Source organism: Notamacropus eugenii, chromosome 2, assembly GCF_028372415.1.
Source record: "Notamacropus eugenii isolate mMacEug1 chromosome 2, mMacEug1.pri_v2, whole genome shotgun sequence".
NCBI classification, from domain to species: Eukaryota; Metazoa; Chordata; class Mammalia; order Diprotodontia; family Macropodidae; genus Notamacropus; species Notamacropus eugenii.
In genome coordinates, this window is record NC_092873.1 from 162241153 (window position 1) to 162259215 (window position 18063).

Consider the following 18063-nt stretch of genomic DNA (forward strand, 5'->3'; position numbering starts at 1 on the left):
TGTTTGGGGATGTACAATTGAGGTTAGCCATCTCTGAATCTTGTAGCATAGGAAGATATTTTCATAGGCAGAAAAGCTTTAAGCCTGTTGTTCCTTCTCTGGACTCCTGAGAATTCAGAGTTCTATAGGTCTGCATTCTCAAAAGTGAGGTTATCCAGCAGTAATCAGGATCATGGAAAAACTAGTCTACACTAAGCAAATGTATTAATTTATTCTACATGTGAATTAATCAACATGTGATATTAATTAATTAAATTCACCTACATGTGAAAAGCGAATTAATTGATTAGAAGAAATAATGACCAAGAGAATATTGATGCTCACTGGTCAGTATGCTCCTGTCCTAATCAGAAAGCCATTTTGGGAAGCCAGAGTAAAATCCAAAGGTTGCTTAACAAATGTATAGAGTAAGTATCAGAAAGGTACCTACAGTATCATGCCTGCTCAGATCAGCCAGGTTTGCTTCCTGCTGCCTGGTGAGGGCACCTTCCTTCTTACTTCCACTGCTCAGGTTTCTCTTCTAGTTGCTCTTTCAGTTCAGATTACATCAGCATTTCTATCAGAAGGTTCCTGACTATATCCACACATCTCCAACAAGTACTGACCCCTCCAAGTCAATATTGCTTGAGCATATACTCTGTGTAAAGGAAGTGTTGTGTATAAGGAAGATTGGTCTGGAAATCAGAGGCCCCAGTATGCTATCTTTGTTCTGCCCACTGTGTGATGTTGGGTAAGTCATTAACTTCTCTGGGCCTCCTTCCTTATCCAGTAAAATTAAGTGTTTTTTTAAATAATAGTTACATAATTTGCAATTATCTTTCAAATCAATAAACCTTCCCACCCATACCCCACTTGCTTTTGTCCCTAGTTTGGATGCCTAAAAATTTGGATGTGTCTTCATATACCCTTTGGACCATATCCAGCTACCACACTTCTCAGGGCGAAGTATAGAGCAGGGATATACCATTTCTTTTAGCAGACATGCTTGCCACCTTCCTGATTAAGAAAACTGAGGCTATCTGGTGGAAGCTTATTATCCCTCTTCCTGCACAACCAAGGGTGTGCTGCTAAATGCTTACAACTGGTTTGCTTAGTGTACAAAAGACATACCTTTAAGTTTAATCTGAATTAGTGATTTTTCTATCCCTTTAAGTTTAAACAATCAACAAAACAATAAATTAAATCAAGCTCTGATTTGTAGTGTTATCTGAGTCTAAGGTGTAAATGCTCACGATGAAACTTCAATGGCAGTGCTCATTTCCTTGGGATTGAGGTCCAGCACATCCATTTCAAATGACACCTCAGAAATCTCTGTATATTCTTCGCTGGTCTTCATTGCTCCAGGCTCAGGTGATGCCTCTTGTTAAGGCATTTGTGGCCTTAATCCTATCTGGTCTCCTTGAGAGCTTGTCTAGTCAAACATTCTCTTTATTATTCCTTTCATTCCCTTTCCATCTCTTCTTCCTGATTAGAGCCTTCCCTCAATACCTACAATGATGCTCAAATCTTCCATATTTAAAAAAAAAAAAATCACTTGGACCCTGCTACTCTCCTCCTCATCCTTTCATTGTTGATTACCAGAAATAGTAGCCTCCACTTTCTATTTTCTTCTTAACTGCTACAATCTAGTTTCCTACCGTACAACTTTACAGAAACTACTCTTAAAAGTCACCAGTTACTTTAATCACTAAACTAGATAGTTTTTCTCAGTATTCATTTTCTATCATCTAGCACAGTACCTAAGACTTTCATTCTTGTTGTTCAGTAATTTTGTGTCCTATCCTTCATGACTCCATTTGGGGTTTTCTTGGCCAAGATACCAGAGTGGTTTGCCATTTCTTTTGCCAGCTCATTTTATAGATGAGGAAACTGAGTAGGTGCTTAATAAATGCTTCTTGATTGGTTCCTTGACATTTCTGCAAAATATGACACTGATACTTTTGACCACCTCCTCCTTTTGGAAACTCCAGTTTTTGGCGACAGTGACTCTGCTCTCTCCTAGTTTTCTTCCTGCCTACCTGCCTCCTCCCTCATGGACCCTTTTAATTCAATTAAATTCAGCTGAATTCAATTCAATTCTTTTCCTCGCCCTGTGCCCTAAGAGCAGTTTTCCTGCAAGAGTCTCTCCAAGACTTTCTCTTCTCTCATGACACTCCTTTGGTGAAAACATAGTAGGTACTTCACAAATGTTTGATGATTAATCTGATTAATTGATCTATGGGAAGATTCTGAAATTCAGTTCTGAATCTCAAATTGCTTGTCTGACATTTCCACTTGGATGTTACACAGACTGGTATATTAAATTCAACATGTCCAAAATTAAACTCATCACCCCTCTTAAAGCTGTCCCTCCTCCCAGCTTTGCTATTTCTCTTGATGGCATCTATATGTCCTCAGTCACTCAGACCCAAAACTCAACAGCACCACTCCCTTGATGAAGAATCTTCAATGGCTCTTTGATTTCTCTAGGAAAACAAATACAACCTACTCAGCTTACCATTTTAATCCTTTTAGACTCATCTGGATTTATTTTATAATGGGAATTGTCTATCTAGGGACTCAGCATTCCATTTCCAACCTGTGTTTGCATAGGGTTTCCCCCATGCCTGAATTGCACCACTGCCTTTCCCTATTAGAATCCTCCAAGATTCATTTCTGATATCACTTCTTATGCAGTCTTTCCTCATATCTTGTTAGTATTCTTGTTTTCTTACATTTGCTTATTTACACTTATTTCCTTTCAGTAGAATGTAAGACCCTCAAAGACAGACTTCTTTATTTTGTCTTTGTATTTCCAGGGCCTAGAAGAGTGTTTATATACAGTAGGTGCTTAATAAAGGCTTACTAAATCAAATTTAATTTCTTGCAGCATGATGTAGTGGATAATGTAACTGGTCTTGCAAATGAAGTCCTCTCAGAGCTTAAGTCTCCTCCTCTGTAATGTGGAGACACTGATAGTACCTATTTCACAGGGTTGCTGGGAAGCTAAAAGGAGATAATGTATGCTAAGTGTTTTGCAAATCTTAAAGGACTGTCGAAACAGGAGCTATTATTATTATTTTTATCCCCTCCTTTCTATTCACATTACCATCACCCTAGTTCAAGCCTTTCATTACTTTTTGTCTGGACGATAGTTTCTGAATTATTCTCTGCACCGGTCTCTCTTCAATCTGTCCTCCACATATCTGATTTCTAACATACAAGCCTGATCCTATCATTCTTCTGCTAAAAACCTCTCAACGTTTCCCTACTATCTCTAGGATAAAGCACAAACTCAATTAGTCTAACACCGAATACCTTCTGTAATCTGGCTCCAAATTCCCCTTCTAGTCCTGGTTCACATTACTTTCACACACTGGGCTTCAACCTACAGCACGGACTACTGTTATACGCATTGGACCTACCATTTTTTCACTTCTGCATTCCATGCAGGCTATCCCTAATTCCTGAAACACACATTCTCCTTATTGGTTTAAAAAAAAAAACCAAAACCTTTCTTTTCTTCTAAAGCGAAGTTCAGGTGCCATTTCTGTGAAGTCTTCAAATTGCCCTAGAGATGATTCTCTGCATCTTTCTTGGATTTCTGCTAGTCTACTGTGTTCAGGAGAACACTTTTTTATTTTCAGGTTGTACTCTCCCTAGTAAGACTGAGAACTTTTGATAAAATTTCATCATTCTATTTGACCATTTAGAACAACTCCTTCCATGAAGTTATCACTTGATGTTTGTTGAACTGTGGGGCTACAACAATGGAGAGGAAAGGGTGGACTCTATCTATAAGGAGCTTATATTTTCCAATCAAGTAATGCTGTCTCCTCTTCCTCCATAAGCAAGGATGGTAAATCTCCATGTTATGGTGACACCCTCCTCCCCTTATCACATTGTTTTTTGAGCATGAGACTTCTAAATCCTGTGTCACAGTGCTCTGCACATCACATAGGCATAATAAATGCTCATTCGGCTTTGTTTTATTAATGTTTCAGGGTATCCTGATGGCCTCAAATTGTACTGGGCAAAGAGGTAGTCAGAAAAACCTGAATTTAAATTTGATCTTATACTACTTACTAGCTGTGTGATCCTGGGGATGTCACTTAACCTTTGCCTTAGTTTCTTTGTCCATAAAATGGAGCTAATTAATAGAACCTACCTCCTAGGATAAAATGTGACAGAAGCATTACATAAATGCTATCAACATCATCATCACTGACACAAACTGAACAGTTTAGTTAAAGTGCAAACTAGTAATGCAATAGCTAGAAATGTCACAAGAACTGTTGTACAATCATAATTGTTCTATATTTGGCTACTGGAAATAATATATCAAAAGAACCTGTAATACTGGCCAACTCTGTCAAGTGGGCTACTTTGAGAGATGCTCTACTTAACACCTTCCATTTACTAGGCATTTAGTACCCTAGTAGTTCTCATGCTTTTTAGTATCAGGGATTGCTTTACATCTTCAAAAATTGTAAACAAAAAACTTTTTAAAATGTGGGTTATATCTACCAATTTATCATATTAAAAAATGAAACTGGTAAAATTTAAAACTACTTATTCATTTAAAATGCTTATTAACATGTAATTAATATTACATGCTAACTCATTTTTATGAAAAATAGCTTTTCCTAAACAAAAAATTTAGTGAAAAAAATGTCATTATTTGCATTTTTTTTTTTTTTTGCAAATCTCAAACATCTAGCTTAATATAAGGCAGTAGCAGAATTTTCACGGACAGCTAAGTAGCACAGTGGATAAAGTGCCAGGCCTGGAGTCAGGAAGACTACATTCAAATATGGCTTCCAACACTTACTAGCTGTGTGACCCCAGGCACTGTCACTTAACCCTATTTGCCTCAGTTTTCTTATCTGCAAAATGAGTTGGAGAAGGAAATGGCAAACCACTCTAGTGGTTTGCTAAGAAAACCCCAAGTGTGGTCACAAAGAGTTGGACATGACTGAAAAAAGACTGAAAAGGATTTTTATCTACTTGGTCATTCAGTGAGTTATGATATGTTGTTTGGGTTAAGTCTATGAAGAAAATCTGGCATTATGCAGATGATCAGTTGGAAAAGAAAGTATGGTATTAGTAATAGGTAAATAATGGGTTAGTATCAACATGACTAGTACTGACCTTAAGGACCCCACAAAAGGGTCTTTGAGACACGTAGAGGCTCACAGACCACATTTTGGGAATTGCTGTACTAAAGGATGTCTTCCATGTTATCCTATGCTTGCATACCAATAGTGGTATTTGCAGAGAAGAATCTAAAAATGACCAACTTTGCTAATCAAGCAAGATGATTAATTTGAATGGAGCTATAAATCCTCCATAGGTTCTTTCCTGGTCCTCAACAGTATAGACAGGTGGAACTATTTGTCAGCTTACCTAGGAAGCTTTCTATAAAGGTTCACTGGTACTGGTCCTTTTGGCCCAGGTTTTGTGTAGCTTTCAGCTCCCCAATATATCAGGGCATATATTGTGATTATAATATTCTATTCCCCTGACAGTCTTCCTGAGAGGCAATTCTGTAAAATTTATTACTTCTTTAGATCCTGCTAAGACAGCACTCAGTAACAGTAACAGGAAGAATACTTTTCACACACTTTTAATACCATAAAAATGAGAGAGGTACCAACTCATACTAAGTGCCAAGTACCTGTAATTAAAAAAAATAAACTGATTAAAAAGTTATAAGAAGCTACTAAAAGATTAAAAAACAACTTCAGAATTTGTGAGAGGGTAGGAGAGCAGGATTGAAATGGTCTTCTTAACTGAGATATAATATACTCAAAGGAACCACCCTGAGAAATTGGGGTTAGGATGAAAAACACAAATTGGAGGCTAATTCCCTGCTGCAATCCCTTCCTGGAGTGTGCTGACACAGGGAAGAGAGCAGGATCATTTTCTAGATGGCTCTGTTGGGAAGTTTCCCTTGAAAGTAGTAATTTTCAGTGCAAAATGTAAGAACAGATAAGACACAATTCTTTGAGGTGTAAGAGTGCCTAGGCTCTTACAGGGGCCTGGGCCTCTGAAAAGATTCTTGTAAGAAATGGTGGATGCTCTAAGTAGCACAAGGCTAGCTAGTGTAAAAGTGGTGATATGGATGTGAGACCAAATTGATAAAGGCATTAGCAACACTACATTGAATTCCAAGAGCTGGCCAAGAAGAAACTCCCTTAAACTTCCTGCCCTAATTCCTAAAAGTGTTTTTAGACATTCAAAGAACTGACATCTTTCACCTTTCTCATGGATGAGATATACAATATAGCTATAAATTTACTATATGGCATACAGACACTTTCTTCACAAATAAGCTCATAAAATAGAACAGTAGATGGAAAGCAGGTCTATAAGTTAGGATTTCCTGAGTTCAAATCCTCACACTGACACACAATGGTTTATGTCACACTGAGTGAGTCACGGAATCTCTCCGCACCTGGACAACTCTTGAAGATGAGAAATTGCTGTTCTATATTGTTAAAGGGAATCTCCATGCTGAGAGATCCTCAGCTCCAATTAGAGGAATATAATTCTATAATCTGATTCTCATTATCAAAAGGTGGATCACTCATGGGAACCAGAAGCAATCTCTAGGGTATAACTTCATCCCATACTATCAATTCCATGCTATCACTATACTAGGAGCTTAAAGATGAAAAACATAAAGATACAAAAATACAGTCAACACAAGATGGGTTTTTTGATACTCCATAATTTTGTCATTCCAGAACATTTATTGCTAAGTATTTTGTCAAAATTCAAATGCATTTAAAAAAATAACATGTAACAGAATTCTTCTTTCTCATACAGTAGAATGCTAAGATGATAACAAATAAACATAAATGCTAATGCATCATAAAAATTGTCTGTTTTCTCCCGCTCCGTTCTTTTCCAACAGTAGTAAGAGCAACCTTCATAATTTTTTCCTGACATCAAAGGCTGGGGTTCTTAGGGAGGACATGTATGAGCTCTCTAGCCTACATGGTAAATCTCTGGTGTCTGAAAAGCTGAAGTGTGGCTGGTAGCAGCACAACCCATTGCCAGCAATGGGGATGAGTGGGAGGAAAAAATCACCTCCAAACATCAAGGTGCTAACAAATGCTCACCAGTATGACAAAGTAAGTGAGCTTCCATTATTTTAAATCAGTAGCTTTATTAAAATACTCTTTGATACACAATTTTAGGAGACATTTCCTAACATTTTCTGAGCACTTAATTGAAAGTAAATGATATATGCAAAAACTGACAATTACACACCTTTTCCAAGCCACAAATCAAAGGGCTTCACATTCTCTGTTTTAAGAGCTGAAGAGTTTCTCAATCTTGTCCACAAGACTAGTCCCAGAATTTACGTGGTGTGAAGCAGGATGAGAAGGGAAGAGCAGGTCAGCTCTTCCTTTCAGCTGTCCTAAAGTCTCGCTTTAGGTTTTTACTGGAAATTTAATTTTCTAGTTGACTTCTAGATTGCTTTAAAGATGTAGAGGACAGTAGTGAATGCACTCAGGAACTAAACAAGATAGAGTTGGAAGACAGACTGTTATACTGCACTGCAGTTTTTAAAAAAAAACAAAACCCCAGACAGGATAAATTAAGAAAAGTTCTGCTGAAATGCATATAGACAAGGAGAGAAAATATCTGGATGTATTAAAGAGGAGACATTCCTTTCACTTAACTCATGTAAAAGGTTACAATTACCATAGACATTTTAGTTATACTAAAGATAATTGACAAAAGTAAACTGTAAATTCTCTTCATAAAAGGGCTGTATTTTCATGTAGTCCAGTAAGAAACTTATATGCTAGATGAAAGGAAGTCACTGCTCCCAATGATGCATGGAGTAGCTTTCAGGGTTGCATAGGATTTTTGCATCAAATTTGTGTAAGGCTTATTAGCGTGGGAAAGAATCAATTTTGTAACCTTGCATAGGCAATTCCCTATATTTTACTTTGTATAAAAGATATTATGGAAACATGAGCATTTTCCCCTTTTCACCTGTCACTTGAGTAAGCAGCTAACTTAACCCTTTCAGTTTCCTAATACACACAAACTCCCTAGGAAAGAAACACAAAAATGGCAGTTGAGATGAACCCACAATACATTATACAACACAGTGGAACAAATAAAAACACCTTCACTAAGCATGTTTTGTATAGAAAAATCAATACAAGAGAAAATTTTGTTTAGAAACATTAAAATTCACAAGAATATAAACATATTTTTGGTAATAACCAACTGAATCCTGGCAGATGAAATCCTGTCAGGTAATCAGACCAGATAACCCATTTGGATTTTTCATGTGTAGGTGTATCTTGAGAAACATATATTACCCTCTGAACAGCAATGCATATATAAAATGTGGTCCATGAAAATCCTTTCTCAATACATATACAGTAAACCTTTAAAATCTAAATTTCTTAAAATACACTAGTTATTAATTTGGTTAATCTTAGAGTGATTTCTCTACATGTCAATCAAAATGAAGTTCTTCAATCAGAATATAGAAGAGGGTTTGATGATCTGTCCCAAGTACAAACACCAATCAATTTATTTGTTCATTTGGTATCACAAGAATAATGTCACTGGTATAGAACAACCAACATTGGTTTTGAAAATAAATGTCTTGGTTTTCTTGATATTCAGTTCCAATGAATATCGAGTGTTTGCCTCTGCATTTATATAGCAGTGGGAGACCATTTTCCCATGACAGTATTCTATTCCATTGATGTTACTGTCTAATCAGAGAAATCACCTGGCATTTCCTTTGCTGCTTTGTTCAGGGGAACTAACACAAGATCATTTGTATTATAGGTTATCACTCTTGCATATCACAGTGAGTTGTGTGTTTTAATGTCATTTACAATGTGTTGTCACTGTGGAGGGTTAAGCTGAAGTAGCCCTGGCATTAGAAATAGTCTTGTATGAGAGAGTTATATACAGGGATTTGGTGTGTGCTCACTTTCTATGGAGAAGCTTAAAAAGCAAAGCTAAAATTGGCACACTATACATTAGATATGAGAGTTCAAATAAGAGAAACAGATAAAAATACCTAACAGGTTTCCTTTAGAAAGGAGGTTAATTACAACTATAAAGTTTCACTTTTTTTTAACTATTTCCCTCCCACAAAAAGATAGTATTAAAATGAGCAAAACTCATTTTATTAGTATTATACTCAAACAACCCTATTATTTTTAAACACATCAGTCTCTGAAATGTAGGAAATCTATGATAAATGAGACTAACTCCATTGCTTAAAAAAGGAATTTTGTAACTTTACTATTTTTGAAAGATAGTCCCTAAAAATACAGTGTTTCCTGTACTCACAGTTCCAGATTAGTAACATTATAAATTAAAAATGAAAGTTATCCATATATAAACAAGGCCTCTTTCCACTGAGTCTAATCTTATCTAAACCTTTGGATAATTCAAACTTCAGATTTTACAAGGTAAGCCTGTGTTTATCAAGTAAAAAGAGAATGTTTAAGTCCATGATGCATTGGAGAAAATGCATCACATATTTACAGGAGAGCTACAATACTAGTTTTTGTTATTTCTTCCTCGCGCCTCTCAAATGCAGAGCCCACCAGTTTTTTTTAAGTTCCTCGGGCTACAAAATTGTAAAGCAACATCAGGCTTTTCCCACTTATTTGTTTCTACACCCTGAAATTAGATGCCAGGACGTGGCTTTTTGGGAGGTGGAGGAGGCATGAGCTCTGTGTCTGGGTCCAGATGATGCTTCCGTGCTTGTCCTTGAGAAGCTGTCATACATCTGTCAATGAACTCAAAGAGGATTTCCTTGGTGACTGGGTTTGAGATGCTGTTACATACAGCTAGGAACAAAAAGAAAAGAAAAGAAAAACAGCTCATTTTAGGGCTAATTAAGCCAATTCATCATGGTGGAAGGTTAATGGAAAAGTATAAAACGAAGGCCCTATGAACTTGTATTTCAGAAGACATGCACAACACATTCCAAAACAAATTAGTTTCCCCACCCTCCTTGTTACTTTGTTTCAGTAAGTATTGTTGCACTGGAATGAAGTGATGCAAACAAATCTTAATGAGGATTAATATTAAATTGGAAATTACTGCTCTCTTGGTTTTGCTCAGGAGTAGGCATTCATTCATTTGACAAACACTTATTGAATGCTTACTATGTAGGTAGGTAGCAATCCCATAGAAGCTACTTTGGATACTATATGGGATATAGAAATGTCACTAAAAATACAGGATGGAGGGTGGAGCCAAGATGGCAGAGTAAAAAGCAGGAATTTCCCTGAGCTCACCCCCCAAAGCCCTCAAAATACCTATAAAAATGACTAAACAAATTCTAGAGTTACAGAACCCACAAAATGACAGAGTGAAACAAATCGCCAGTCCAAGACAACCTGGAAAGTTGACAGGAAGGCTCTTTCGCACTGGTGGGAAGTGGAGCACATTTTGTGCCAGCATGGACCTGCCAGAGTAGGCCTCAGGGGACTGAGTCATTGGCAGCTGTGAAGGTTTCCAGACTTCTCAACCCACAAGTGCCAGGAAAATCATTGGGAAAACTCCATGGGACCTGGGTGAAAGAGGAGCTTGCAGTCTTGGCAAGGTCCAGCCCCAGTCTCAGTGCAGTGGTGGTGGTGGTGGTGGTGGTGGTGGTGGTGGTGGCAGCAGCAGCAGCAGATGCTGCTTCCAGAGCTCTGGTGGGGGGCATAGAGTGGCTGATACAAAACCCCTGAAGCTTGGGATGGTACATCCACCCCAACCCCAATTACCACTGGAAGCAGAGTCCTACCTTGACAAAGAGTTAGAAAGTCAAGTATTAGGTTGGGAAGATGGGAAACATCGTAAAAGAACTGAGAGTACAGAATCTTACTTTGGTGACAAGGAAGATCAGGACATACAATCAGAGGAGGACAGCTGAGTACAAGCTCCTACATTAAAAGCTCCAAGAGGAATATGAATTGGTCTCAGGCCATGGAAGGACTCAAAAGGGATTTTGAAAATCCAGTAAGAGAAGTAGAGGAAAAATTGTGAAGAGAAATGACAGTGATGAAAGAAAATCATGAAAAGATCCCCAAAATATTGAAAATAATAACACCTTGAAAAATAACTCAAATGGCAAAAGAATTCCAAAAAGCCAATGAGGAGGAGAATGCTTTAAAAAGCAGAATTGACCAAATAGAAATGGAGGTCTAAAAGCTCACTGAAGAAACTAATTCTTTCAAAATTAGAATGGAGCAAATGGAAGCTAATGACTTTATGAGAAACCAAGAAATTATAAAACAGAACCAAAAGAATAAAAAATAAAAGACAATGTGAAATATCTCACTGGAAAAACCACTAGCCTGGAAAATAGATCCAAGAGAGATAATATAAAAGAGTCAAGACATCATCTTTCAAGAAATTATCAAGGAAAACTGCCCTGATTTTCTAGAACCAGAGGGTAAAATAGAAATTGAAAGAAGCCACTGATTGCCTCTGGAAAGAGATACTAAAAGGAAAACTCCTAGGAATATTGTAGCCAAATTCCAGAGTTCCCAGGTCAAGGAGAAAATATTGCAAGCAGTCAGAAAGAAACAATTGAAGTATTGTGGAAATACAATTAGGATAACACAAGATGTAGCAGCTTCTACATTAAGAGACTGAATTCCAGAGGTCAGAGGAGCTAGAATTAAAATCAAGAATTGTCTACCCAGCAAAACTGAGTATAATCATGCAGGGGAAAAAAATGGACATTCAATGAAACAGAGGACTTTCAAGCATTCTTGATGAATAGACCACAGCTGAATAGAAAATCTGACTTTCAAATATAAGAACGAAGAGAAAGCATGAAAAGGTAAACAGGAAAGAGAAATCATAAGATACTTATTAAAGTTGAACCATTTTCATTCCTACATGGAAAGATGATATTTGTCTCATGTGACCTTTCTCAGTATTAGGGTAGTTAGAGGAGATGAGGAGATAGATAGATAGATAGACAGATAGACAGACAGATAGACAGACAGACAGACAGATAGATAGAGGGCACAGGGTTGAATATGAAGGGATGATATCTAAAAAATAAAATTAAGGGGTGAGAGAGGAATATATTGGGAGAAGAAAGGGAGAGATAGAATGGGGTGAATTATCTCACATAAAAGAGGCAAGAAAAAAATTTTACAATGGAGGGGAAAAGGGGGGAGGTAAGCAGGAATGAGTTAACCTTGCTCTCATTGGACGTGGTTCAAGGAGGGCATAATATTCATACTCAGTTGGGTATCTTACCCTATAGGAAAGCAGGGGGAAAGAGGATAAGGGAGGGATGACAGAAGGAAGGGCCGACTGGGGTAGGGGGTAGTCAGAAGCAAATGCTTTTGTAAAGGGACAGGGTCAAAGGAGAAAACAGAATAATGGAGGGGGGGATAGGATGGAGGGAAATATAGTTTTTCACAATATGACCATTACGGAGATGTTTTGGATGACTACACATGTATAGCCTATATCAAATTGCTTGCCTTCTCAATGGGGGTGGGTGGGGAGGTAAGAAGGGAGAGAATTTGGAACTCAAAAGTTTTAAAAACAAATGTTAAAAAATTGTTTTTACATGCAACTTGGAAATAAGATATACAGGCAATGGGGTATAGAAATCTATCTTGCCCTTCAAGAAAGTAAAGGGGAAGGGGATAAGAAAAAGGGATGATAAAACGGAGGGCAGACTGGGGGAAGGGGTAATCAGAATGCATTATGGGTGCTGGGGAGGGGAAGATGGGGCAAAAATTTAGAACTCAAAATTTTGTGGAAATGAATGCTGAAAATTAAAAATACTAAAAAGAAATAAAAAAAAAAGAAAACACAGGACAACATGCATAATAACACAGAGTTAGTGGAGTTGTGAAATTGTCCAATCATTCAGGATAGCAATTTGGAATTAAGCTTTTTTTTTTTAAGTGACTAAAACATCCATACTCTTTGACTTAGAGATATCACTATTAGGCATGTACTCTAAGGAAGAAAATATATATCAAAATATATATAGCAATATTTTTTGTTTTAACAAATAACTGGGGAAGGGGAGATACTTATCATTTGGGAAATAGTTAAACAAATTATGAAATATTAATTTAGTGGTGGTGGTGATGGTAGTAGTAGTGGTAGTGGTAGTAGTAGTAGGGTTGGTGGTGGTGGTGGTGGTGGGGGCGGCGGCTAACATTTACATAGCACTTACTACATGACAGGCACTAGAATATTATAGTAAAAGGCAAATGTGTAGAATTCAGTGAAGCATGAAAAGACTCACACTACTGACACAGGGTGAAGTAAGCAGAACCAGAAAAACTATATATATAATGACAAGAAGGCAAAGATTTTTTTTTAAAAGGATATTTATTTTAAAAGATATTTATTGTTAAAGAACAATAAAATAAAACTGAATGCTGTATAATTATGACAAATAGGTCTGGCCCCAAACAGGAGTTAAGAAAAATGGATTCTTCCCCCTTTTTTTCAGAGGAAAGGGTCTTACTATTCATGTGAAATATACCATATGTTGTCAGATGCAACTGATGTATTAATTAGTTTTGCTGAACTGCTTGTTTTTTGCTTTTAAAAATCTTAGTTATAAGGGATAACTTGAGAGGTAGGAGGGAGGGATATATTTGAAAAAGAATGTGCAACAACAAAAGACTTCAATAATTTTGTTTTAAGACAAAACAGAATTACAATGCAAGTTACTGATGGTTGGCTCAGTAGATAGAGTACCTGGCTTGGAGTCAGAAAGACTTGAGTTCAAATCTGACCTCAAAACACATATTAACTGCTTGAGTGCATGGGGTCTCAAAGAATATGACATGACTGAACAACTTAACATTAATAAACTAGTTAATATAAAGGGGTACACTGAAGATGTACATAGAATCAAATGATCATAGATCTAGAGCTGAAAGGGACCTCAGAGGAAACTGAGACTATAAGAATCCAAGCGACTTGTCCACAGACACAAAGGTAGTAAAAATCAGCACAGTTGCTCTGTATAGTGAATTACACCTCACCCTACCCCATACACACTTCCACACATCCCATCTGGTTGTTTTTGACATCTAGCTATATAGATTATGATCACCTTAATAATCCTATTGAATAAATAAAAACTAAATTGCTATGTGAATAAACATTTCCTTCTTGATATATAAACTTAGCAGTAGTATTTTTAATTTTTAAAAGAAATTTATGGTTTTAGTTTAGAAAAGACTATAAAATTATGATATATATTATATAAACTAGCATTCACATTTCCCTCCTCAAAATAAGAAAGCAGCTGGTGTAATATATCCCTATTTCCAGATCAATTCTAATCCTAGCCAGAAATCACATCAACAAAGCTCTAATAGTAATATTTTAGAAAAAGTTCATCTTTTTAATAATATGAATTTAATTCAACAAGTATTACTAAATATAGATAAGTATTAATAAGAATTTATAATATGTATAAGGCACTATTCCAAGGGTGAGGAACCTGTGGCCTCAAGGCCACATAAGGCTCTCTAAGTCCTCAAGTGTGGCTCTTTGACTAAACCTAAACTTCACAGAACAAATTCTCTTAATAAAAGGATTTATTCCGTAAAACTTGGACTCAATCAAGAGGCTACACCCAAGGATCTAGAAGGTCACATGTGGCCTCAAGGCTGCAGGTTCCCTACCCCTGCTCTATTCTAAGCTGTGGGAAAGAGAGAGGGAAAACAGAAAAAGCCCTTATCCTTAAGGAGCCTCTATTCTCTTTTATAGTAAATGTAGTCATTTATAATACAACTATCCAGTTATCTCTTTAGGTGGGCCTAACTTTGAGCAACCTTAAATAGTTTATTTCAAAAAGGGAAACACTTGTCAATAATTAGTTTTTTATGGCCCAATTCTGCTTTATCTATAAGGTATTTTGGTAGGAAGGCCGCTCTCTTGGACAAATGGAAATACCAGGAAGAGTCAAGTTTTAGGACAGGACTCTTAGGGAGCACCAGTTTATTCAAGTGAAAAAAATTAGTAACTGTGAAACAGGAGGAAGGGAAGGGGTTATTTAGTGTCCTGGGCTCTGCAATATGGCTCTCTGTTTCCTGAAGGCATTTATTCATCTCTCAAAGGAATACTTTGTTTCCCAAAGACTTATAAGAGACCCTCTTCCTTTGCTGCATCAACTTTAATGTAACATAATACAAAGTTATTTTTTAAAAACACTAAATGTACTTTGGGTTCATTAACATTGGAGAGTGATGTCAGCTTTTCAATGTGCGAAAATGAGGGTAAAAACATGCATTTTTGCAAGTTTGATTTACTAAATCATTTTTTAAAAAGGTAGACTGAATAGTATATTATATTTGCCCACTTTTCTTCACAAGCTAATTATAATCACCATCATCATCACTATCATCTTCTTTCATTGTGAACCTTATACTCAACACAATGGTTGTCAGTACTAAAAGGTAAGGATGGAAGGTTTATAAGAGCCCTAAAACTTAAGTTGAAAATTACCACTCTTAGGAACAGAAACTTACCTTATAAACTTCAATTAATTCCTGTCTGTCCATTTAAAAGACATCCAGTTTTCTGAATTCCAAAAACAATCAAATTATATCTGAAGAATTTAAAGTCTTCACAATAGTAAAAGGACAGCATTTTTATGGCTTTCATTTACTTTGTTCTCCATTGTTTGTAAAACTATTTTAGGAGCTTGAAATTACATTTTCCCCTACTAATTTTGTCCTTTCCCATCTGGCAAACAATGATTTTTGCTGTTTTGAATAGATCTGAAATTATCATGGCTTTTTTTGTTCAACAAATTCAACTTGTATAATTTGTTACCCTGCTAAACCATCTTTCCTTGGTACGTCAACTCAAGTTAATATAGTCTTGGGAAGGATGATGGCAAATTACAATAAAGGTTAAACAGGTCTATAGCGAGATGCCCCTAATCAAACCAAGCATTAAATCTGATAATCTCTCAGTCCTAATAAATACGGATAAAGGAACAGTTACATTATTGGTTCACACACCATAACCATGTTCTTCTCAATAAGCTAACAGTGGCCAGAAGCTTACCACACTATACTTACCCATGGCAGTATTATAAGCATTTGGAAAGCTTTTGTCTATTCTCTGTCTCATGAAGACCCAGCTGTTGTTCTCAAATTTGCATTCTATAATTTTATTGTCATATTGTTTTAGTTCTTTTGTCACCTGATTTAAAAAGAGAATTGAGAGAAATGTTTTAAATCACTTGAAAACCTTAGTGTCTTCACTGTGACAGACACATTATGAAATGCCAAAAACACCTCAGTAATCCATGCCTAGTTCTCTGTCATCATAAATGTCTAATCAACCCTAGTGATGTGGTATATGCATCCCCCTTGTGCATATGTTCATCTACCCAACATTTTATAAATAGTTTTGAAATCTGCTGTCAATATATAGCAATTATACCACCAAGCAAAAAACCAGCCACTTCTGGTTTGCCAAATGCAAATATGTTACCATGGGGACAAACCCCTTCCACTGTGTCTGTGTCAGTGGTAGTTTAAGAAAGGAAGGCACTTTCTGGGTTTCAACACCTTTTAGAAAGGGCTCAACTCTCCAAGTCACATTTCAAAGACTAAAGAATTCCCTTTTCCAATTAAAAAAAAAATTTGCAAAAAACATAATGTAATTCTTAATCTTTTGCCTACCAGATACTCTATTTCCTAAGTTGACCACTCTATTTAAGAATTTGTATTATTTTAATATTAAACTAACTTTAAATTTGTTGCCATTCTGGCTTTCTATCATAGATGATTTACTATGGATCACATCATGTACCATTAAAGTCATTCAGTATCCATGGAGACTTATAAACCTTTTAAGAGATATTTCACTGAACTCCTAGAAAGCTCCTCATAAACAGAAACCTGAGCTTACTTCTCAACTTTCAAATCAAATGCCACTTGTGGTAATATTTTAATTCTGTTTTTATCTTTTTGGTAGACTGAAATCATTCAGCATCATCAATGTTCTTTGAAATGTTCTCATTTCTGTGCCTATAGCAACTTAGGACTTTAATTAGTACCTAGGAATATGTAAGGAAGACATTTTTTAAAAACTCTCAATCCATGGATTTACTAATTGGATATGTACACAAAACTTTATAATTTAATTAGTTTCCCTTTAAGAAAGGCCATATTGGATTGACTTACCTTCTCATTCACTTCAAAGGGAAAAACAAGATTAGAGTGTCAGCTACATAAGACATTTCTCTTTTAGTCACTCAGTAAATCCATTCTTTGATATATTTATCCTACTATTAACTTACAATTTACTACTTTTTTTAGATAAACAAATGAATATAAGGCAACGTAGGAAAATAAATTAACTTTTTTTTTAGGTGTCTACATTTAAGGGACCATAGAATTTAAAGATGGAAAAATTCTTAGATGAAACTAAGGCCCGGAAAAGTTTTTGTCCCACAGATTCATCTCAAACATAAGTATAGTAAGGGGATACAAGATTTGGACTGCAGATCTTTTGAATCCAGATGAAACCTATTATTATAACAGGCTGAGGAAATGAGGCAAAGTTTTCATTTGTGTGTCTTTTTAAAGATATCACAAATATTTTTCAGTTAAAGCAAAACTAAAAACTTTGGAAAGGTAGGATGCTTTGAAAAGACATCAAGAAAATTATATGATATGCTTTTTACAAAAATCAATAGCTAGTGAAAAAGATATCTAACTACTTCCTTTGTACTTTTACTAACTAGCAATCTCTACAAGTCTTTATCATATAGTTTATCATTCTTGTGTTCCCAGTCTCAGAATAGCTATAAATTATGTGTTGCTCTATCTGACTGCTGCAATTAAGCAGCATTATTAACTCTCTGTGTACTCACTTGGCCATGCATTAGCAATCTAGGAGACAGAGCTTTCCAGAATGCAAACACCTGCCACTACACTGACCCAGATACATTTTTATGTCCAAAAACAGCAGATTATTCCCTTTCACTGATCCCAATTGATACTCATTATTCTAACCAGAAAGCAATCCAGTGGGATATGGTACCCATTGAGGTAGGCAGTTTAGATGACC

General features: G+C 36.2%; 1 protein-coding gene across 4 annotated transcripts in view; it reads right to left on the reverse strand.

Annotated features, from left to right (window-relative positions):
- Nucleotides 1–7133: 7133 nt before the first annotated feature.
- Nucleotides 7134–18063, reverse strand: part of RNGTT (RNA guanylyltransferase and 5'-phosphatase) — a 386087-nt gene continuing 375157 nt past the window's right edge. For 2 of the 4 annotated variants that reach the window (XM_072642803.1, XM_072642802.1), the window contains 2 exons: nt 16062–16185; nt 7134–9827 (listed from right to left, as the gene is read on the reverse strand). In XM_072642803.1, coding sequence (XP_072498904.1) covers nt 9664–9827; nt 16062–16185 — 288 coding nt within the window. In that variant the 3' untranslated portion in view covers nt 7134–9663. Of the gene's footprint in view, nt 9828–16061; nt 16186–18063 lie in introns of those variants that run through there. The other 2 variants (XM_072642804.1, XR_011974408.1) reach the window with 2 other exon arrangements.